Raw genomic sequence first — 21,450 nt, 5'->3', positions numbered from 1 at the left:
GCGCCGCGGCCGGGTGCATGCTGCGACGTCACGTGAGGGGGAGGGCGATTCGGCCCCGCCAATCCCAGCGGGACGGCGTGGGGCGGAAGGCCGTCGTCATTGGGCCCCGGCGGCAGGCGCCCCTGCCTCTGCTACCTGTTGCTACGGGCGCTGTAGAGCTGCAGCGAGGTGCGCGGGAAGGCTCGTCTCGCGAGAGCTCGGCTCTCTTCTTGACCGTGGCAGCTGCAGCGGTTCTGGGACTGACATGGACGCTCACGAGGACTACGTTTGGCCGAGGGCAACCTCGGAGCTCATTCTCCTCCCGGTCACGGGTCTGGAGTGCGTGGGGGAGCGGCTTTTGGCGGGTGAGTTTTGGTTGAGGCGCGCGCTAGCGGAGAAGAAACTGAACGCTCGCCTGGGGAGCGGCCTTAAGAACAAAGGGATGCCCCGAGTAGGAGGACGGGCGGCGGGCGGGAGCCCGGAGATGGCGGGGCTGAAGCGCGGCCCGAGGAGTCCAGGAAACAAAAAACTGAGGTGGCTCCCGAGGCCTTTCATAAACTGCAGGTGACGCGGAGAGGGCGGGTGGGACGGCAAAAAGGAGCGGGGAAACGCGGTCGGCGGGAGCAGGGAAAGGGAATGAGGGAAGCCTGTGGCCGCTTCGATGGGTTGGGCCTCTCCTGAGGGGGCTCGGCGTGTAGGTCGGCGATGAGGCCCCCCGTGGGCGGGTCCAGAGCCCGGGGCGTGGCCTTTCGGGGGTGGGCAAGGCCCAGAAGGGGGTGTGGCCTCTCCGGTGTGAGGGTGCGGCGGGTGAGGCTCTTACCTAGAAGGTGGAGATGAAGAGCCTCTGACCAGGATGGGGTCGCGGGAAGCTGAGGACGAGACCTTTCTGAGTAGGTCAGTGCGGAGGCTGAGGTCTCTCCCGAGATGGTTGGGTTCCAGGAAGTCTGATGTCGATGCCCCTCCGAGGAAGGTCGGCTCGGGTAGCAGAGGCCAGGGATCTGAGGCGGCAGAGACCTGAGGAGCGGTGAGGCTCGACTGGAAGCCACTAGTGACCGATGATGGTGCTGCTGAGTTTGATAAGGGTCCCAAGGCAGAGCACTGGCTGTCAAGCCTTGAGTGAGCTGCTACCAATCCTAACGGGGATGGATGTATGGGGGTGGGGGATGGGGCGAGGGATGGCCCAATTTTGATGTGGTGTGGGGGCTCTGGGAGCCCAAGGTTCCTACACTGAGCTAAACTCCTAAGGCTCCTGGAGGAGAGGATAGCTAAGCAGAAAGCTGAAGAACCGCAGAAGTAAACTAGAAGAGAAGGTTCCTGGCAGAGGGTGAGCAAGCCAAAGGCTTTAAGACTGAGTTTGTCACTTTGTGTGAAAGAGGGAATTCTTATGAGGCTTCAGTAGGAGGGGAGGGTGGTCTAGGAGAAGAGGCTGGAGAAATGAACAGAGGCCAGTCCATTTTAGGCCTAGATTTGACTTTATCCCAAAGGGCATAATGTCCCAGTGGCGAAGCCCCATTGAAAGGTATTAAGCGTGGGAATGGCTTGGGAAGTTCAGATCAGAAAGCTTTTAAAGTGAATTCACCTATTCCTGTGACTTCCAAAGTGACTTTTATGTTGACAGTTCTCAAATCCCACCCATGTGTACTGATAGTCTAAATGTGTATCTACAATCTGAATTCCCAGCCCTTGTTGTCAAGTGCACAGGTGCCTACAAATTGAAACACTGTTCAGCAGAGGGAACACCAGCCACTCAGGTGCCCAAGCCCAAGAATCTACCTTGTTCCCTCGGCCAGTCTGGTTGATTTGCACTTCATACATGTGGCATCTATTTTTTCTACCTTTATTGCCATCAAATTTGAGGCCATGCACCTATGCCTCCCTGACCCCCTCAGTAGTGTTCTCTCTAGCCCATCCTTGAGCCCTTTGTTTCCTGTTCTAGCCACACTACCCAAAGCTCTTGCTCACCTCAGGGCCATCAGAATTGCTGTTTCCTCTGCTACGGAAGGTTCACCCCCTCTCACTCCTGCCTGCTCTTCCTTTGACTAACTGCTGCTGATCCCTGATTCCTCAGCCTAAATGTTTTGTCCTCCAGTTGGCCTCCCCAGACACTCACACAGTCTGGTCAGATCAGACCAGGGTTTCTTAGTCTCAGCACTATTGATATATTGGAACAGATCATTCTTTGTGTGAGGGGCTGTCTAAATTGTACGATGTATAGCAGCATCATTTAGCCTCCACTCCTAGATGCAAGTAGCACACAAAACTCCCGGTTGTAACAACCAAAAATGTCTTCAGACATTACCAGATGTCTTCTGGGGGGGGAAATTGCCCCTCTGTTGAGAACCACTGGAGTAGACTTTCCCATTTTGTATCCTTTTTTTTCCCCCCCCCCCCCATTTTATATTTGTAAAGCAACCTATATAGTTCTTTCTTGGAACTTACCAAAATTATAACTATGTAGTTTACTTGTGTGATATTGTTTGTTTGTTTGTTTTTAATATTTATTTATTTGGCTGTTCTGGGTCTTCGTTGCTGCATGTGGGATCTTCAGTTGCGGCATGCAGGATCTTTTAGTTGCAGCATGAGAACTCTTAGTTGCAGCATGCAAACTCTTAGTTGCTGCATGTGGGATCTAGTTCCGACCAGGGATGGAACCCGGGACCCCGGATTGGGAGCGTAGAGTCTTAGCCACTGGACCACCAGGGAAGTCCCTATTTATTTTTTAATTTTTATTTTATATTGGAGTATAGTTGATTAACAATGTTGTGTTAATTTCAGGTGTACAGCAGAGTGATGCAGTTATACATATATATGTATGTATTCTTTTTCAAGTTCTTTTCCCATTTAGGTTATTACAGAGTACTGAGCAGAGTTCCCTGTGCTATACAGTAGGTCCTTGTTGGTTACTTTATTACTTTTTAAAATATTTATTTATATATTTTTTGGTTATCTATTTTTGTATTTTTTTGTTTTTTTTTTTAATTTATTTTATTTATTTATTTTTGGCTGCATTGCGTCCCCGTTGCTGCGCGCGGGCTTTCTCCAGCTGCGGCTCGTGGGCTGTAGGCACGCGGGCTTCAGTAGTTGTGGCGCACGGGCTTCGTTGCTCCGCGGCATGTGGGATCTTCCCGGACCAGGGCTTGAACCCGTGTCCCCTGCATTGGCAGGCGGATTCCCAACCACTGCGCCACCAGGGAAGCCCTATTTCTTTGTTTTTTAAAAAATATTTATTTGGTTGCGTTGGGTCTTAGTTGCAGCTCCAGGGCTCCTTAGTTGTGGCTCGCCAGCTCCTTAGTTGTGGCATGTGAACTCCTAGTTGCAGCATGCATGTGGGATCCAGTTCCCTGACCAAGGATCAAACCCGGGTCCCCTGCATTGGGAGTGTGCAATCTTATCCACTGTGCCACCAGGGAAGTCCCCTGGTTATCTATTTTATTTATTTATTTAAAGTATTATAGTTGATTAACAATGTTGTGTTAATTTCAGGTGTACAGCAGAGTGATGCAGTTATACATATATATGTATGTATTCTTTTTCAAGTTCTTTTCCCATTTAGGTTATTACAGAGTACTGAGCAGAGTTCCCTGTGCTTAAGTATTTAATTTATTTATTTATTGGCTGTGTTGGGTCTTTGTTGCTGCGCGCGGGCTTTCTCTAGTTGCGGTGAGTGGGGGCTACTCTTTGTTGCGGTGCGAGGGCTTCTCATTGCGGTGGCTTCTCGTTGCGGAGCACGGGCTCTAGGTGTGCGGGCTTCAGTAGTTATAGCACATGGGCCTAGTAGTTGTGGCTCACGGGCTCTAGAGCGCAGGCTCAGTAGTTGTGGTGCACAGGCTTAGTTGCTCCGTGGCATGTGGGATCTTCCTGGACCAGGGCTCAAACCCATGTCCCCTGAATTGGCAGGCAGACTCTTAACCACTGTGCCACCAGGGAAGCCCCTGGTTATCTATTTTAAATATGTGTGTGTACATGTCAATCCCAGATTCCCAATCTATCCCTCCCCCTACTCTTTCCCCCACCCTGTAAGCATAGTTTGTTTTTTTTTAATTTTATTGGAGTATAGTTGATTTACAATGTTGTGTTAGTTTCAGGTGTACAGCAAAGTGATTAGGTTATACGTATACATATATTCATTCTTTCTCAGATTCTTTACCGATATAGGTGATTACAGAATATTGAGTAGAGCTCCCTGTGCTATACAGTAGGTCCTTGTTCATTATCTGTTTTTTATATAGTAATGTGTGTATGTTAATCCCAAACTCCTAATTTATGCCTCCCTGCCACGTTTCCCCTTTGGTAACCATAAGTTTGTTTTTGAAATCTGTGAGTCTGTTTCTGTTTTGTAAATACGTTCATTTGTATGTTTTTTTTATTCTGGCCGTGCCTCGCAGCTTGTGGGATCTTAGTTCCCCCACCAGGGATCAAACCCGGGCCCTCGGCAGTGAGCGTGTAGTCATAACCACTGGACCGACAGGGAATTCCCTGTTTGTTGACTTTTTGTTGATGGACATTCTGACCGGTGTGAGGTGATACCTCATTGTAGTTTTGATTTGCATTTCTCTGATAATTAGTGATGTTGAGCATCTTTTCATGTATTTTTTAGCCATCTGTTGTATGATACTGTTTAATGTCTTCCTAATCCACAGGAGCAGGGTCTTTATTCATTACTGCAGCATATAGTTCATTGTCTGGTTTATAATCGATGTTCTGCAATTTTTTTTTTTTTTTTTTTTTTTGGACCACATTACAGCTCCTGGAAATCAGGAGGGGTTCTGCTGTGGACCCAAGGTGGAAAGATTGACTTACTGGGTCTGCCTCTCCCCTGGGGGAGGTGGAAGTGGGAAGAATGCATGTAGAGGTAAATGAGGCCAAGGATTTGAGGACTAAAGCTGAGAGGATTCCTGTCTGAAGCATGAGAAGTTAGGTGGGGTGAGGAGGAGACTGAGTTTGAGGAATTCATGGTTGAATTGAATGTGATGGGTGACTGATGAGGGGATCAGAAAGTCAGCACTGAAGGTACAGCTGAAGGTGAGACCAAGGATTTTCCCAGGTTCAAGCCTGCAGGACTGAGTGACCTAATATATTCATAAGCTACATACTGAGAATTTTCCCTGCTCCCTGTCTCTTCTTCATGGCTCGTCAGAGTTAGGTGAGGGGTTCTGATGCGGCTCTTTGCCTCTGTCCAGGTGAGGGGCCAGATGTCCTGGTGTACACCTTGGATTTTGGTGGACATCTGCGGATGATGAAACGAGTGCAGAACCTGCTTGGCCACTATCTTATTCATGGGTTCCGAGTGCGACCAGAGCCCAACGGAGACCTTGACTCGGAGGCCATGGTGGCGGTGTTTGGGAGCAAGGGACTCCGAATTGTGAAAATTGGCTGGGGACAGGGCCGCTTCCGGGAGCTCTGGCGTTCTGGCCTGTGGAACATGTCTGATTGGATCTGGGATGCCCGTTGGCTTGAGGGGAACATGGCCTTGGCCCTGGGCCACAACTCAGTGGTGCTGTATGACCCTGTGGTAGGGTGCATGCTGCAGGACGTGCCCTGCACGGACAGGTGCACCCTCTCCTCAGCCTGTCTGATTGGAGATACCTGGAAGGAGCTGACCATAGTGGCGGGTGCCGTTTCCAACCAGCTCCTGGTCTGGTACCCAGCAGCTGCTTTAATAGACAATAAGCCAGTAGCCCCCGACCGACGGGTTAGTGGGCACGTGGGTGTCATCTTCAGCATGTCATACCTGGAAAGCAAAGGCTTGTTGGCCACAGCTTCAGAAGACCGAAGTGTTCGCATCTGGAAGGTGGGTGACCTGCGGGTGCCTGGGGGTCGGGTGCAGAATATTGGGCACTGCTTTGGGCACAGTGCCCGTGTATGGCAGGTCAAGCTCCTAGAAAATTACCTTATCAGTGCAGGAGAAGACTGCGTCTGCTTGGTATGGAGCCACGAAGGCGAAATCCTCCAGGCCTTTCGGGGCCACCAGGGCCGTGGGATCCGGGCCATAGCTGCTCATGAGAGACAGGCCTGGGTGATCACTGGGGGCGATGACTCAGGCATCCGGCTATGGCACCTGATGGGGCGTGGGTACCCGGGTTCGGGGGTCTCCACCCTCTGCTTCAAATCCCGTAGCAGGCCAGGTGCCCTCAAGGCTGTGACACTGGCTGGCTCATGGCGAGTACTGGCAGTGACTGATACAGGGGCCCTGTACCTTTATGACCTCGAGGTCAAGTGCTGGGAGCAGCTGCTGGAGGACAAGTGCTTCCAGTCCTACTGCCTCCTGGAGGCAGCCCCTGGTCCTGAGGGCTTCGGACTGTGTGCCATGGCCAATGGGGAAGGTCATGTCAAGGTTGTCCCCATCAACACTCCAACTGCAGCTGTGGACCTGACCCTGTTCCATGGGAAGGTGCACAGCCTGAGCTGGGCCTTGCGTGGCTACGAGGAGCTTCTTTTGCTAGCATCGGGCCCTGGTGGTGTGGTGGCTTGCCTAGAGATCTCTGCTGCGCCCTCTGGCAAGGCCATCTTCGTCAAGGAACGTTGCCGGTACCTCCTACCTCCAAGCAAGCAGAGATGGCACACATGCAGTGCCTTCCTACCCCCGGGCGACTTCCTGGTGTGCGGGGACCGCCGGGGCTCCGTGTTGCTGTTCCCCTCCCGACCAGATTTGCTCAAGGATCTTGGGGTCGGAGGCAAAGTTGGGGCTGGTACTGGAGCACTTGGAACGGGTAGTGGCAGCGGTGGGAGTGAGAACACCTTGGCTGAGTGGGGCCCTGTGTCCACCCTCCCTTCTCTGCATGGGAAACAGGGTGTAACCTCAGTCACCTGCCATGGTGGCTACGTGTACACTACAGGGCGTGATGGTGCCTACTACCAGCTCTTGGTGCGAGGTGGCCAACTCCAGCCAGTCCTAAGGCAAAAATCCTGTCGAGGTATGAACTGGGTGGCTGGGCTCCGAATGGTGGCTGATGGCAGCATGGTCATCCTGGGTTTCCATGCCAACGAGTTTGTGGTGTGGAGCCCCCGGTCACATGAGAAGCTGCACATTATCAACTGTGGTGGAGGGCATCGCTCCTGGGCCTTCTCTGATACCGAGGCAGCTATGGCTTTTGCCTACCTTAAGGATGGGGATGTCATGCTGTACCAGGCTCTTGGTGGCTGCACGCGGCCACATGTGATTCTCCGGGAGAGCCTACATGGCCGTGAGATCACTTGTGTAAAGCGTGTGGGCACCGTCACCCTGGGGCCTGAATTTGGGGTGCCCAGCTTCATGCAGCCTGACCACCTGGAGCCCGGTAGTGAGGGCCATGGCTTGATCGACATTGTGATAACGTGCAGCGAGGACACCACCGTCTGTATCCTGGCACTCCCCACAGCCACAGGCTCAGCCCATGCGCTTACAGCTGTCTGTAACCACATCTCCTCGGTGCGTGCAGTGGCTGTGTGGGGCACTGGCACCCCAGGTGGCCCTCAGGATCCTCGGCCTGGCCTGACTGCCCATGTGGTATCTGCGGGGGGCAGGGCTGAGATGCACTGCTTCACAATCATGGTCAGCCCAGACCCCAGCACCCCAAGCCACCTTGCCTGCCATGTCATGCACCTTTCGTCTCACCGGCTGGATGAGTACTGGGACCGGCAGCGCAATCGGCACCGGATGATCAAGGTGGACCCAGAGACCAGGTGAGGTGCACTGTCAGACAGGAGCATGGGGTGGGGGGGCATGCAGGGCAAGCCCTGTGCCGCTGCTCCCAGGCTCTGCCTGATGGCTGTGTACTGTCCTTGCAGGTACATGTCCCTAGCTGTGTGTGAGCTCGACCGGCCTGGCCTTGGCCCCCTTCTGGCTGCAGCCTGTAGCGATGGGGCAGTGAGGTGAGCCTATAGGACCCAGGGGGCCTGGAGACAAAAGAAAAGGATGTAAGGATGTTTAGAATGGGTTCTGAGCTGGGCCATCCTCTGCACCCCCCAGGCTCTTTCTCTTGCAGGACTCCGGGCAGCGGCTACAGATCCTGGCTGAAACCTTCCACCACAAGCGCTGTGTGCTCAAGGTCCACTCCTTCACACACGAGGCAACCAATCAGCGGCGGTGAGAGGGGCTGCATGGTGGTCCTGCATGGGTTTGGTGGGGGCTCCTATTGCTTTCCATCCCCCTCACTGACCCAGCTGCCTTTTCCTGGCTACCAGGAGACTGTTCCTGTGCAGTGCAGCCACGGATGGCAGCCTGGCCTTCTGGGATCTCACCACTGTGCTGGACCATGGCTCTCCTGCCCTGGAGCCTCCAGCAGACCCTGGGCTTCCCTACCGTGAGTAGCTAGAGTGCCACTGTGGCTGTCCCCTCACCTCCCAGTGCACTCAGCCAAGTGTTGAGCTGGGTAGTGACAACCATCTTTTCCCAGGGCTGGGCAGCCCCTGCCTGACTCTCCAGGCTCACAGCTGTGGTGTCAACAGCCTGCACACCTTGCCCACACGTGAGGGCCATCTTGTGGCCAGTGGCAGTGAGGATGGCTCCCTCCACGTCTTTGTGCTTACTGTGGAGGTGCCAGAGCTGGAAGAGGCTGTGGGGGGTGCTGAGCTGGTGCCCCAGCTGCAAGTGCTGGAAGAATACTCTCTCCCCTGTGCACATGCTGCACATGTGACAGGCCTCAAGATCTTAAGCCCAAGCCTCATGGTCTCAGCCTCCATCGACCAACGGCTTACCTTCTGGCGTCTGGGGCATGGTGAGCCCACCTTTATGAACAGTACAGTGTACCACGTAGCAGATGTGGCCGACATGGACTGCTGGCCCGTGAGCCCTGAGTTTGGCCACCGCTGTGCTCTTGGGGGCCAGGGCCTTGAGGTTTACAACTGGTATGACTGAGATGTCCCGCGGTGGCCGGCATGCTGGGCATGGGGCCTGCTCACAGACAGAGTGACTATCTGTGCCCATGCCCAGTGTGCCTTGAGGGGAGGAAGAGGCAGCCGCGGGCTCCTGACTCAAGAGCAGGAGCTGGAGGTGAGTTGAAAGCCACCTGGGCAGACCAAGAATATGCCCCACTCCCCACAATGGGACAAAACTGTGTTACAGAAGCAATTTATTTTGGCTCCGGGTCTCTAACAAAATCTGTGGGTTTTTTCCTTTTCAGTTGATGACTTTGTGGACATTCCCAGATATTGGGGCCTCTGTGGCCTTAGATATGACTCAGTGGAGGGAGACCCAGCATGGCCAGCCCAGTGTGGAGCACTTCACGCACAGCCCGCAGAAGCTGCAGACGGGCAAACATTTGACCAAACAAGTGTGGTCGAGGCTCCTGGAGGAGAGAAAGGGGCCTGCTGGTCTCATCCTTTGCTTCCCCTGCACCCCCCACATATGCCCTTTTGCTGTGCACTTACCCCTAGGATGTGTACCCGGTTATAGTATGAGCTGAAATCCATGCTGAGCTGTACCAGGAACTTGCACACCTAGAGACAGAGACTGAGTCACTGGCCTGTCTCTGTGCTCCAGAATAAAGACTAGTGTGTGCAGTCTGTCCCAGTGTCCTCTGCCTTACCATCTCTGTGCGTGCAGTGATGTGGAGCCCTGGGGCTGTGCAGGGTAGGGCTGCTGTCTGGCTCAGCAGGTCTGGGAAGGGGAGGATGCTGTTGAAGAGCAGCAACCACTCACCCTGTGGGGGAGAAGGGTGCTGGGAGGGAAAGGCCTGAACTTCCCACATGTGACAGCTACCCAAGAGGGGAACTCACCTCATCATGTAGCAGAGAGAAATCCAGACTGCTCACAGGTGGAAAAGTGGGGTACAGACCTTGTTCCATGCTGCACTTGTAACCCTCAAAGAGTGTGGCAAGACGTGCACAATTATACATGACAAAGGTGCCACTTTTGGTGCCCTTTGTGGAAATGCTGCTGTCAGCCAGGGCCAAGAGAAGCTGAGGAATGAGGGCACAGCTGCAGAGGGAGGACAGCCACTGCACACCCTGTCCACCCCAGCCCTGGCCCAGCATGGCGCCCAGGCTCACCTGACTTTGTGGGGCTGTGCTGAGCATCTCAAACTTAATGGTTGCCACACAGAGAACCCTGAAGATTTCCATCCAGGCTGAGTCTGAAGGAGTACGGATCAGTTAATCAGTCTCTACAGGCAGGGAACGAGGGGGGGCAGGGGGGCAAATGACCTTCCCCTACCCAAAGCACAGCCAGGGTCTCCCAGGCGCACCTTGTGCCAGGTCCCTACCGCGCTTCAGTGCTGAGGCCTTGCACACCTGGGCATGCCGGAGCCTGCATTTTGAAAAGAGTGAGAGGAGGACCAGGGGGCAGAGTCCCCCACCGCAACTACCCTGGCTTGGTGGCCTTCCTTCCAGCCTCACTCACTCGTAGTACTCGGGCGCAGTCAGGGTGCCAGGTGCACCAGCTACTTTCACTGGGCCACAGACCAGGTGCTTCTGTCAGGAAGATAGCAGGGGCTCAGCCAGCTGGCGATACCCTCCAGGAACCTAAATTTGGTTCCTGGACTCCCCCAGCTTTTTACCTTAGGACCTCCATCCCCACAGGGTAGCCTCCTCAACCTATTCTTCAATATTCTCTGGGCTATGATGCCTCCAGAGACCTCTCCCAGCACCTGCTACACAGGCCCATTTACCAAGCCTAACATCTCCCCAAGATCAAGTATCACCTTCTGGACCCATCAACTAACAAGTGGGTTTCAAGGGCCCTCTGAGATTGGGGTGGGGAGTCACCATCACTAACCTACCTGTCTGAGAGGAGCCTGGTCATCCAACTTCCACCAAACCAGGTCCAACTTCTGTTGCTGGAACTCCTCCTCACAGCTCACCACGTGTACAACCATGCAGCTATCTGCACCAGCATCTGGGGCCGTAGCCTATAGGGTAGGACAGTCACTGCCGGGGACACAAGACACCTGGTTTGCCAGAGGCCTGCAGGGTGGGGTGTCAGTCACTAACCAGGCCTAGGGAGCTGTCCTCAGCCCAATCCTGCACAGCCTGCTGCAGCTCCGCCAGCACAGCGAGCAGATCCTCCGTCACTGCGAAGAGAACACACAGGGCTGAGGCCGGCGGGGAGTGCGGGGCCCGACTACTTTCTGGCCCTGCGAGGCTCCGGGTCCTACCCAGACAGCTGTCCAGGTTGGGGTCATAGCCAGTTGTGCGTCCCCGTTCGTCCACCAGCTCCTTCAAGTACACTCGGCCCAGGGCGCCAGGGGGCAGGGCTTCCGCGTTACGGGCAGGGGTGAGCTCTGCAAGCGCGCGGCTCCTCAGGGCTTCGGTCGCGGCTCTCTCTGAGGCCGCGGGCCAGTCCACCCGCAGCTGCTGCAGGAAGGTCGGCATGTGCGGGTCCCGCACAGCGGGCACTAGGCGCACACTCACCCTGCGAAGCGAGGCGGCCGCCTCAGCCCGAGCACCGGGCTCAGCTATCCCCCACTTTCCACCCGCAGCGGCTCTCGGGCCCCCATCGCGCGCTTTCTCCTTTGTGGGCCCGCGCCCCAGCTCACCTGTGAGCGTGCAAAGCTCGCGCCAGGTGGTCGGCCACGAGCACCGCACGCAGCTGGCTCAGGCGGAGGGCGCAGGGGCTGCCGCGCAGCGCCGGGCAGTGCAGGACGACGTGCGGGCCCGGGGCGGCGGGGACGGTAGGCGCGGCATAGGCGGCCACGGCGCCGAGGACGCGCTCGAAGACGGCGGACCGCCGCAGCTGGAGCGCCAGCCCCGCGGGGGTTGGCGCGCAGCTCAGTACCGGTGCCACGCCAGGACCCTGCAGGCCGACGATGGCGTGAACCACGCGCTCGGGCACCTGCGAGAAGACAAACTAGTGAGCGGGTCGCGGCGCTCCCAGCTACCTCGGGCCGCACGTCCCCGCCCTGCTCGCGCCCACCTGGTCGTCCCCGAAGCGCGCTTCCAGCGCGCGCCGCGGTGCCAAGAAGTCTCGGACACGCAGGTGGCGGGCGCGTGTCTCCTTGAACCATACTGGGCCGCCCGGCCCCAGGGCAGCGTTGAGGGCTCCCAGCGTCTCCTCTACCCCAAGGCGCATGGCGACCGGAAGGAGTAGGCAGAACCGGAAGCAAGGAACCGGAAGCAAAATTTCGAGGTCGAACTTCAAGGAGGGCCAATTGGTTGGGGCGGGGATCTGGCTGCGGCCCGTGAGTGCACAGGTGCGCTCGACCTACGACTCCAGCGCTGCCTCCGCGTGGCCCACCAGCCTGGCTCGGCTCCGGGTCCGAAACCTCTGGGTACGCTACGGGCCTAGGATTCTCTCGCCGTCGCCCGCAGTAGCAACCAGGGAAAGAACCTAAGTCTTACATTTATGTATTTGTGATAACGTTTCATTTTCTCCATTTACACATGATCAAGACGGCAAAAGTCCCAAGTGGATTCTCACTGAAATAGGGCGGCTAACATTAAAACCACTTTCATGACCTACTGAAAAACTCACATTTTTAAGAGAATTTGTGTTCTCCAGTTTCGGGTTATTTGCAAGCATTCCTTCCTTTGACATATGGGTTGTCTTTATTCCTAAAAAATGCCCACTGATGGATCCTCCCACTTCCTGGTTTAGGCAACCAGCCATTGTGGGTCAAATAAACAACGTGACCATGAGAAGACCCAGCTTAAGAACAGTTCTCTGAGCACCCCACTCCTCTACCAGTGAGAATGCTCTTTCCTCTGTCCCACCAGGGCTCCTGAATGTCTTCACTTGTAACTTAGATAACCCTTTTCTCTTTTCTTTAGTGGGGACTGAACCTAACGCCGTAGAGCGCTGTGCAGCAGATCACTGGCAAACCCCTGATCTCCGCCCTGGAGCAGTGAGAATAACCAGAGCTCAGAAAGGAGAGAAGTCTAGGCGCAGCAAAAGCTTGGCAAGGCCCCTCTCTGGTCTAGGGCTGCAAGGCCCTGCTGGGAAGTGCCGAAAGAGCACTGGGCGGACACGACATTCCCGATGGCTTCTTGGATGCCCACTCAACGGGAGTGATCGTGTCATTCCAAAGCGCTTTCCATGCGTCACGCGCACGACCCGGGGACAGCTGCTAACAGGGTTGGGGGCCCCGAGGCGGAGCTGGGGACTTCAGCTACTCTGGGTGCATGAAGACGGTTGGGGGTGGTTTTACCCCAGGAAGTGAAAGGCGATCTTTAGCGAGCTGCGGGCTGGAGCTGCCCTGGGGGACTCACCGCCATTTGCAGCCCTATACGGGGGCCCTGGGTCCTCCCTCCCTTGCCAATGGTACCTCGGGCTCCAGAGATGACCACCGCCTCGGCTCTCCGATGTCTACGCCTGTCACTTCTAGCCTGAGGGTGCACCTGAGAGAGGGACGGAAACCAGAGCGACCCAATAAAGTATGTCTGGGGATCAGGGGCTAGCCCATTCCATCTGGGTCAGGACGCTGCTCAGGCAGGAGAGCAGGGAACGAAATCCAAGTGCAGCTGGAATGCTCTGGAGACAACAGCTGCTTTTGGGATTCCGTTGCCCGCTGTCCAGCCGGGGGGGCGCGGGTTGAGGGGGTTATCCCTCGCCCTAGGGCCAGATCAAAACCCCCCACTCCCAGTCGGCGGACTCAGGAGGTGAAACCAAGTCTAGTGGGAACGAGCCGCTCACCTAGGCCCCCAAACAATATGGGTGGTGGGGGCCTTCCCCGGGACCAGGTCCCGATCCGGATTAGATCCGCGGGATAGGATTAGTCCTGTTGGTCTCATGCAGTCAGGGCCACTGCAGTGGCGGGGCGGGCTTCGGGATCAACCAAGAGGGAAGCGCGCCCGTGGGATCGGAGGGGAAGTAAACCCTACTCGGGGACACCCCGGCACCCGGAACCCTTTGTCCGGTGACGCTGCCAGTGCCCGGAGCGCTAGGGGCCCAATGGGCCCGCACGGCAGCGACGGGACTCCCGGAAATCCATTGCGACCGTCCTCGGTTGTGTCGAGCCTCCCGCCAGCCCCGTCCCGAGGGTGGCAGACGCGGCAATGTGCCCCTGAGGCCAACACACGGTGGGCGCGCGGAGATGCCAGAACCTGCGCGGGCGCCAGCGATTCTCACGCCAGTAGGCCTTCTGATTCGGCTCAAGACGGGGCGCAAGGAATTCTCGGGACGCAAGCGAAGTGAGCGAGGACAAGGCGATGCTCCAGCCGCTGTCTAGTTCAACGTCTGGTCCGGTTTAGGCCCGGCCGGCCGCCGAGCACCTAGAAGTACCCTACTAAAGCGTCCCCTTCCGCTTGCTTTGGCCGCAGATTTGGAGCCATTTTAAGGCGAAACCAACCAGCCACGCCCCCTCGCGCTCTGGAGAGGCCAATCCATGCTCAACCACGCCCCGTGCGACTCGCGGCGCCAACGGTCGCGCTTGTGACGGTTAGGGAGGGGCGGGACTGGGTGGAGGACAACCGAGGGAAACTTGAGCTGCCTACCCCGCCCTCGGAACCCGACTTTCTAAAGCCGGGATTAGCGACTTGGGGGCTGACGCCACGCCCTGGCCAGATGTGCGGGAGTCGAACAGGTGCTCGGCCGCCCCGCCCCGGGCCCCGGGAGGCCGGCGTAATGGCTGAGAGCCGGGGGCCAGGCCGCGGCTGGGGCCCAGGCAGTGCCCTGAGGCCAGCCACGCCACCAGGTGTCCGGCTCCTCCAGGACGGCCTGCGGGGGTCTGGGGAGGGGCGGACGGCAGGTGCTGACACCGGAGCCGCGCTGGGGGACGCGCCCTTATGGGACGGAGGCCCCTGGCCCGCTCCCTCCTCTCTCCCGCGCCGGGCCGGCCGAGTTGCGCGGTGCCCTCCGCGACGCTGGGGGCGCTATGGTCGCGCTAGGCTTGGTGACGCCACGACCCCGCTGTGCCTGCGCCAGCCTCCCTGCACGCCGGTCCGCCATGGCTGCCGCGTTCATGCTTCGGAACCTGTACCGAGCGCGGCTCGCCCTTCGCTGTCCGCCCGCGCAGCTGCCATGGTGAGCCCGGACCCAGCATCCCTGACCACCCGCTCCTACGGCCGGCGATTCCCGGCGCCCTAGACCCTGACCGTACCTCTCCGCAGGGCCCCGCGGCGTGGGCATCGGCTCACGCCGGCGGATGACGAACTGTACCAGCGGACGCGCATCTCTCTGCTGCAGCGCGAGTCCCCGCATGATATGTACATCGACAGCTACAACAGCCGCGGCTTCACGGTCAACGGAAATCGCGTACTTGGGCCCTGTGCGCTACTCCCACACTCGGTGGTGCAGTGGAACGTGAGCCCTTCCCTGCAGTGAGGAAACCGAGGGCCAGAGTCACAGGCCTCCCTCTGATTCTGTCCCTGGCACACCTGGCTCTTCTTTTGCCCCGCACTGGAGCAAGTAGAGGGTCTCTGGGGAAACCTAGGTGGACTTGCATTTAACTTGTCTCCTCCCCACACAGGTAGGTTCCCACCAGGACATCACCGAGGAAAGCTTCTCTCTCTTTTGGATGTTGGAGCCCCGAATAGGTATTGGAGGAGGGGAGGGCTGAAGTGCTGAGCCCCAGAAAGCCACCCTCTAGACAGACCTGGTTGTAGACTAGCCATGTCTCTCCTTCCCTAGAGATTGTTGTGGTGGGCACTGGAGACCGGACTGAGCGGCTGCAGTCCCACTTGCTGCGAGCCATGAGGCAGCGGGGCATCGCTGTGGAAGTGCAGGACACAGTATGTCTGGGACTTGGGAATGCGGAGGGGAGCCCAAGCCTAGCACTAGCCCAGCTGATGCTGGCTTTCTCTTTGCAGCCCAATGCCTGTGCCACTTTCAACTTCCTGTGTCATGAAGGCCGAGTGACAGGAGCTGCTCTCATTCCCCCACCTGGTGGGGCTGCACTCACATCTCTGGCCCAAGCTGCAGAATGAACCACCAGGAACTTACCTGACCCATCCAGGAGGGCCCTAGCACCTTTTGCAGAATGCAGGGGTTCCCAGAGCTTTCACTAGCCCCTCCCCCTTTGTCACTGTAACACTTGTCTTGTTTGCCAGCAAATTAATAATTTAACCCACTTCTCTGATTTTGTACTGGGTGTGTTGCTGGCTCAGTGAGTTCTTGGAGGGGGTTGTGAAGGAACCAAGGGGTCATCTATTTGTCTACACTGCTTGGCCTCTCAGAGGCCAGGAGACAGTATAGGCACCTGTTCTAAGCTGTACATCTATCTACTTGCTGACATGCAGATTTGAGGGGACCTCTGTGTTTTCTCCACAAGGTCCTTTTAGAGATTCAAGTTAGAGAATATGTACGTGGGTCTCAACCTGATCCCATGGTGGCCAAACTCTGGGCTAGCAGGAGGCCCTGTGGATGCCAGTCCAAAGCCCCATGGACTGTTCTGTGACCCTTCCTAAGCAGCCACAGGCAATTTCTGAGACCAAACCCTTGGGTCTGAGCTGCCTTTTGAGATGCCTCAGGAGGGGCTTTTTGAATCTAGTACCCCTTCTCTCGGGGTATGAGGCTTTCTCTGGAAATGAAGGTGCTTTGTTTTTGTGTATCTGTGATGGTGGCAACTGCAGAGCCCCACCTACTTGTTGACCTCAAAGATCAGGCGTCACTTTTTTTCAAAGTTTTATTGAAAAACCGAGGGTGTGCTGTATCCCTTTTCAGAAAAGACGCTTCTCATACCTGTTGGCAGAAGGACCAGCTGTGAGGTGAGGGCAGGAGCATGGAGGCATGGAAGAGACCTCCACCCCAAGGACAGAGGAGTGGAGAGGGTTGGTCACTTACGAATGGAGGCTGTGGACACCACCTTCCACCTGAGCTGAGGATGTTCTCTTCTCAAACTTGAGCTCTCCAGAATACATCATGGCTCTGAAGAGAGGCAGAAGTCAGATGTGGGTAGCTGGCCCTGGACCAGGCCCTCTACCCAATGCCCCAGCTCCCTAAGCTTACCGGACTTGGGTCAAACTCTTGGCGCCAATGTCCTGGCAGGAGTGCTGGATGCCAGCGATCAGGTAGGGAACAAATTTGTGGATGGATCCTTTATCCTGCACAGCCCCAGACACCCCCTGGGCCACCTTGATTTTGTCAGCTTCACTGCAGGGAGAGGCAGGAAACACAGGCAAAGTCGAAACATGGATGATGCTGCCAGTGCAGGGTTAGCATAGGGCAACTGACCTGCCTGTCCCACCTGAAATATCGGTTCTGGCTGCTGAGATGCTTGTCCATGGCATCGAGAGAACCCATACCCCGATATTTCTTTAGCCGGATCCCATCAGAGAAGAAATACTCGCCAGGGGCTTCAGTGGTAGCAGCCAGGAGGGAGCCCATCATAACTATGGACAGAAGGAATGCTGGGGGAAGACCCTGAATGGCATTAGGGAAGGAGACCCACTAGGCTCCCTGAATGTTGGGCCTCACCTGTTGAGGCCCCAAGGGCCAAAGCTTTGGCAATATGGCCCACATTTTGGATTCCTCCATCAGCGATGACAGGAACACCAAAGCGCCGTGCATATTCTGACACCTTGTACACTGCTGTTGCTTGGGGCCGCCCACAGGCCAGCACTGTTGAGACATGGAGGAACAAATGGGGGTGGCGTTAGTGGGGACAGGCAAGAGGCTCTGTGGCCACAAATCAGCACCCAGGAGCTCTGTTACACCTGCACCAGGACTGCAGCCTGGTACAGGAAGAGTCTTGTTTGGGATGGCTGCTGCCCCATCAGCCTTAAACAGTACGAATAGCTGTGATGGCCCCCACTCACCCTTGGCATGTGCGCGTGCATATGTGCATGGCCCAGGGCAGCCTCAGGCACATGCAGTCAGCAGCCGGGAAAGCCCCGCCCAATTGATATCAGGTGGGGTAGGGGTCACCGTGCAGTTAGTACCCAGAGACCCACCCCTTGCTCCCTGCATGGTGGGCAGCTCAGGCAAGATCAGGGCAGTGGTCGTGTGGAAGGAAGAGTGGGCCCCCGAGATGGTCCTTAAGCTGTGCCTACTGCAGGAGATGTGGGCAGAGCAAGGCCTACCTGGTGGAGGTCCTGCCCTACAAACACCCCAGGAAGAGGAGGGAGCTGTGTTCTTGAGCAGCTCCCAAAACCATGGTCTGTCGTTCAGTTTGCCCTGCCCACCCGTCAGCACCACAAACCCCGGGAGCTACAGCTACAGTCAACCAAGCAGCCGGGCAGTGGGCAGCTGGGCCGGGCCAGTGGACCGGGCCGGACTTACTATAGCAGCCCGTGACAGTAGAAGGGCATTTGGGGCTGTGGGACTTTATGTCTGGAGGGATCTTGGGAGCCGCTAAATAAAACAAACAGACCAGAGTTTAGAGAGGGCACGGAGCAGGAGCGGGGAGGCCAGGCTAGGCGGGGGTGGGGGAAGTGGCAGGTGAAGACTGACGAGAGCTCGTCTTACTTCCATCATGTTACCCATCCAAGGGGCCTGTTTGGCCCTGGGGCTGCCCCTACTGGAGGACTCAACGTAGTTCCCGTAAGAGCGCTTGGCTCCAGGGCATGTGGGGCTAAGGGCCCTGCTAAAGCCAGGTCTCTGAGGGCCTTGCAAAGTCTTCTTACCTTCTTGAGTGATGCAGATGGAGCCACTGCCCATTCCCACCCGCAGGGCATCTACACCAGCATCAATGAGGTTCTTGGCCTGAGCAGCTGTGACCACTGCAGGGAGGAACAGGGAAAGGCTCACATGAAGGTCTACGTGGGAGCCTAGCTCCCCCCCTCTCGCCCCACATCCTTCAGTGCCCAGTCTTGTCTCACCATTGCCTCCAATGACTTGGAGACTGGGGTATTTCTCTTTGATGTACTTGATCATGTTGATCTGGAAGATGGAGTTTCCCTGGGAAGAGTCCTGAGACAGGAAGGTAGTCCCAATGAGACTGTGGTATGACAGCTGCTCCTACCACCCCACCTTGCCTGTGCAGCAGCTCACCAAAACCACCACGTCCACACCAGCCTGGGCTAGTAAGTCCAGCCGATACTTGTCATCCTCATGAGTGCCAATGGCTGCTCCACACAGCAGCTGCTTCTTGGCATCTTTGGAGGCCAGTGGGTAATCTCGGTTTTTCTTCAGGTCTGTCCGGGCAATGATGGCCACCAGCTCATCATCTTCATTTACAATGGGTAACTTTCCTGGGGGCAGGGCAGGACATAAATCAGGACCTTGGTCTTTGGTTCCAGAACACTTCCTACCTCTAAGACTCACCCTTCTTGCTACGCTGCAGAATTTCATTTGCTTCCTTTAGTGTGATGCCTGCAGGGGCTACCACCAAGTCTTCCCTCTTTGTCATGATCTATAAGAGAGGGGAGTTGTGAGGAACAGTAATAGGAGATCAGGCCTCCCAACAGACCCTGCCCTAACTCAGGGGTGAGGTTCCAAAGACCACCATGTTTACACACCTGCACCCAGACCACCCTCAAGTTAACCCAACAGTCTGCAGCAATCTAGTGGCAAGAATAATTTAGTAGAAAGGACATCAGGTACATGGAGCACACTGTGGAGAAAGAGCCACACCGGAGAAATGACAAGAGGCTGAAGTTGGTCCTTGAGTACAGCCCCCACTCTGGGTGTGGCAAAAAATTTGGGTATGCTGGCAAACATTTGGGCAGGTTGAAAGCCTTTGGTGGGGGAGGGATGCAGGAACCCCATGAAAGGGTCAGAAACAGCCAGGTGTTCATCTTTCCTGGACAGCAGAGGCCCTCAGAGTTGCCATTCAGACAACAGAACAGAAGCCTTTATCTTTAACCTGGGCTGTCAGTTTGCCTGTGCTCTGTCAGTGGCACCCACCTCTCCCAAAAACCGGTCATGCTCCTCCTCCTTGAGAAAATCAATGTCCCTCGAGGAGATGATGCCCACCAGGCGGCTCCCCATCCGGCCTGTGTCAGTGATGGGGATACCACAGAAGCCATGCCGGGCCTTGGCTTCAAAGACATCCCGCACTCGATCCTTGGGACTGAGGACCACAGGGTCCGTGATGAATCCCTGCTCATATTTCTGGAAGGGATGGTGAAAAAGGGCACTTCTGAACCACTTTCATCAGACTTTTGGTCTGAAGCCTGGGATCTGTGCCAAGTCCCCCTTTGGCAGTGCCACAGGATCAAATCACACAAACACTTCAAACCCAGAGCTAGGAGACATGAGTGAACTGCAGGGCACTGTACACCTGGCCCTCTTCTGTTGCTTTAAGACACAGGATCTCAGGCTCTTCTCAGGAATTGAACCCCCACAGTGGGAAAGAAAGGATCCTAAATCAGAATAATCCCCCCACTCCCACCCTACTCCACCTCAGTGCAATTCCCAGGAGCTCTTGACAGTGATCATTTCCCTTCTGACCTTCACTTTACGAACTTCATTGGCCTGGAATTCTGGTGTACAGTTGTGGTGAATGAAGCCAATACCACCTGTAAGCTGCAGGATACACAGAAAGAAAACATGGGAAAAGTGACAAAGAAGAAGAGTGGCATGATTGTATGCCTGTGGGAAAGAGAGATGGGGCCCCTGCTTCTGCCCTCACATGCCACAGTGCTCACCGCCATTGCTATGGCCATCCCAGCCTCTGTGACTGTGTCCATGGGTGAGGAAACAAGTGGGGTCTTCAGAGTAATCTTTTTAGTCAGAGCAGAGGTCAGGTCCTAAAGAAATAAGGCCAACTAATGTGCAAAAGCACCTCATATACCTCAGGGCGGTGCCATGTTCCCCGCAAAATAGGTGCTCTGTATGACCTGTATGCCAGTAAGACCATTCCATAGCATCCACCCCCAAAAGCAATCTACTGAGATAGCCGAGAGGGGACAGCAGCACTTTTATCCAACCTTGATACTTAGGATCCAATTCCTGTCCATACTCACCACTTGGTCTGCAGTGAAATCGATGTACCCGGGGAGAATGAGAAAGTCACTAGAGGGGAGGGGAATTGGGAGTAAGGGTCAGGCTTATGGCAGCCTGAGACGCCATCCTCATAAATCATCTCTTAAGGCATTCCGGCAGAGAGGGAAATAACCTAGCCCGAGTAACACAGGCAAGGCAGAGAACAAGGTAGAGATGGAGACAGCGGACCTTTTCTGCCACCTAGCTGTCATCAGCGCCTCTGGCATCCTGACAACTCCATGTGCCCAGAGAACGGAGTTTCTAACCTGGAAATCTCAGGCACTACCAAGATGCCTCTTCCATCCCGCCCGCTTCAGACCTGTCAAACTGAACCTGAGATGGATGGGGAATTTCCGGAACCTGTCCCCCACGCCCGAGCCAAGCGGGCTCAATAGAAGCCCCACCCGGCCTCCCAACCCTGCGCGCCGCTCCTCTCCTGGCCCAGGTGAGCCCGCTAGGCCCGCACTTGTAGGTGAGGCCGTCCCCACAGTTAAACAGCTGCTGTGCCGTGAGCCCGTCGTCCGGCACGTAGGACGTGCCCCCGCTAATCAGGTAGTCGGCCATGGCTAGCGCAGGGAAAGGCCGCGCGTCTCCGAAGACGTCGCCGCAGAGGCCTCCGCCTTCTGGGCCGCGCCAATATAAACCCGCCGATATCGTCACCGCGCCCAGCGCGTCGCCGACGTCAGGACGCAGCACGCTCGTTCAGAGCTCGTACGCCTCTAGGGCGGGGCTGGCTGGAGGGAACGCAGGCGCAT

At 56.2% G+C, this 21,450-nt stretch overlaps 4 protein-coding genes across 12 annotated transcripts; 2 read left to right on the top strand and 2 right to left on the bottom strand.

Annotated features, from left to right (window-relative positions):
- The first annotated feature begins 179 nt into the window (after positions 1-179).
- WDR6 (WD repeat domain 6) lies at positions 180-9,221 on the top strand. 2 transcript variants are annotated; one of them, XM_024737628.1, is made up of 7 exons: positions 180-344; positions 5,160-7,641; positions 7,747-7,830; positions 7,928-8,044; positions 8,143-8,261; positions 8,598-8,950; positions 9,081-9,221. In XM_024737628.1, exons 1-6 carry the CDS (start codon positions 245-247, stop codon positions 8,813-8,815), a joined length of 3,120 nt encoding a protein of 1,039 aa, XP_024593396.1. In that variant the 5' UTR covers positions 180-244; the 3' UTR covers positions 8,816-8,950; positions 9,081-9,221. The 2 variants fall into 2 exon arrangements, with proteins under 2 accessions (XP_024593396.1, XP_024593389.1); XM_024737621.1 differs by having other exon boundaries at positions 8,355-8,950.
- DALRD3 (DALR anticodon binding domain containing 3) lies at positions 9,013-14,146 on the bottom strand. 8 transcript variants are annotated; one of them, XM_024737657.1, is made up of 13 exons: positions 13,936-14,144; positions 11,810-13,230; positions 11,433-11,728; positions 11,052-11,308; positions 10,888-10,967; positions 10,677-10,805; positions 10,298-10,368; positions 10,143-10,204; positions 9,949-10,031; positions 9,676-9,858; positions 9,486-9,617; positions 9,328-9,396; positions 9,013-9,245 (listed from the first exon to the last, which is right to left on the bottom strand). In XM_024737657.1, exons 2-13 carry the CDS (start codon positions 11,963-11,965, stop codon positions 9,126-9,128), a joined length of 1,638 nt encoding a protein of 545 aa, XP_024593425.1. In that variant the 5' UTR covers positions 11,966-13,230; positions 13,936-14,144; the 3' UTR covers positions 9,013-9,125. The 8 variants fall into 8 exon arrangements, 7 of the variants coding, with proteins under 7 accessions (XP_024593425.1, XP_024593430.1, XP_024593436.1 ...); XM_024737662.1 differs by having other exon boundaries at positions 9,486-9,599; positions 13,936-14,143; XM_024737668.1 differs by having other exon boundaries at positions 11,052-11,250; positions 13,936-14,143.
- Positions 14,147-14,301: 155 nt separating this feature from the next.
- NDUFAF3 (NADH:ubiquinone oxidoreductase complex assembly factor 3) lies at positions 14,302-15,908 on the top strand. Its single transcript, XM_024737787.1, has 5 exons — positions 14,302-14,854; positions 14,941-15,133; positions 15,300-15,366; positions 15,461-15,561; positions 15,640-15,908. Exons 1-5 carry the CDS (start codon positions 14,706-14,708, stop codon positions 15,754-15,756), a joined length of 627 nt encoding a protein of 208 aa, XP_024593555.1. The 5' UTR covers positions 14,302-14,705; the 3' UTR covers positions 15,757-15,908.
- Positions 15,909-16,440: 532 nt separating this feature from the next.
- Positions 16,441-21,442, bottom strand: IMPDH2 (inosine monophosphate dehydrogenase 2). Its single transcript, XM_024737571.1, has 14 exons — positions 21,162-21,442; positions 20,677-20,725; positions 20,359-20,460; positions 20,162-20,236; positions 19,616-19,822; positions 19,034-19,121; positions 18,761-18,960; positions 18,589-18,679; positions 18,394-18,489; positions 17,246-17,389; positions 17,016-17,160; positions 16,778-16,921; positions 16,613-16,696; positions 16,441-16,510 (listed from the first exon to the last, which is right to left on the bottom strand). The coding sequence occupies exons 1-14, from the start codon at positions 21,257-21,259 to the stop codon at positions 16,489-16,491; spliced, it is 1,545 nt and encodes a 514-aa protein (XP_024593339.1). The 5' UTR covers positions 21,260-21,442; the 3' UTR covers positions 16,441-16,488.
- Positions 21,443-21,450: the final 8 nt, after the last annotated feature.

This window comes from Neophocaena asiaeorientalis, unplaced genomic scaffold, assembly GCF_003031525.2.
Source record: "Neophocaena asiaeorientalis asiaeorientalis breed wild unplaced genomic scaffold, Neophocaena_asiaeorientalis_V1.1 scaffold680, whole genome shotgun sequence".
Lineage (NCBI taxonomy): Eukaryota > Metazoa > Chordata > Mammalia > Artiodactyla > Phocoenidae > Neophocaena > Neophocaena asiaeorientalis.
Note: the sequence above shows the minus strand (reverse complement) of the source record. Positions and strands in the feature narration are given on the sequence as shown.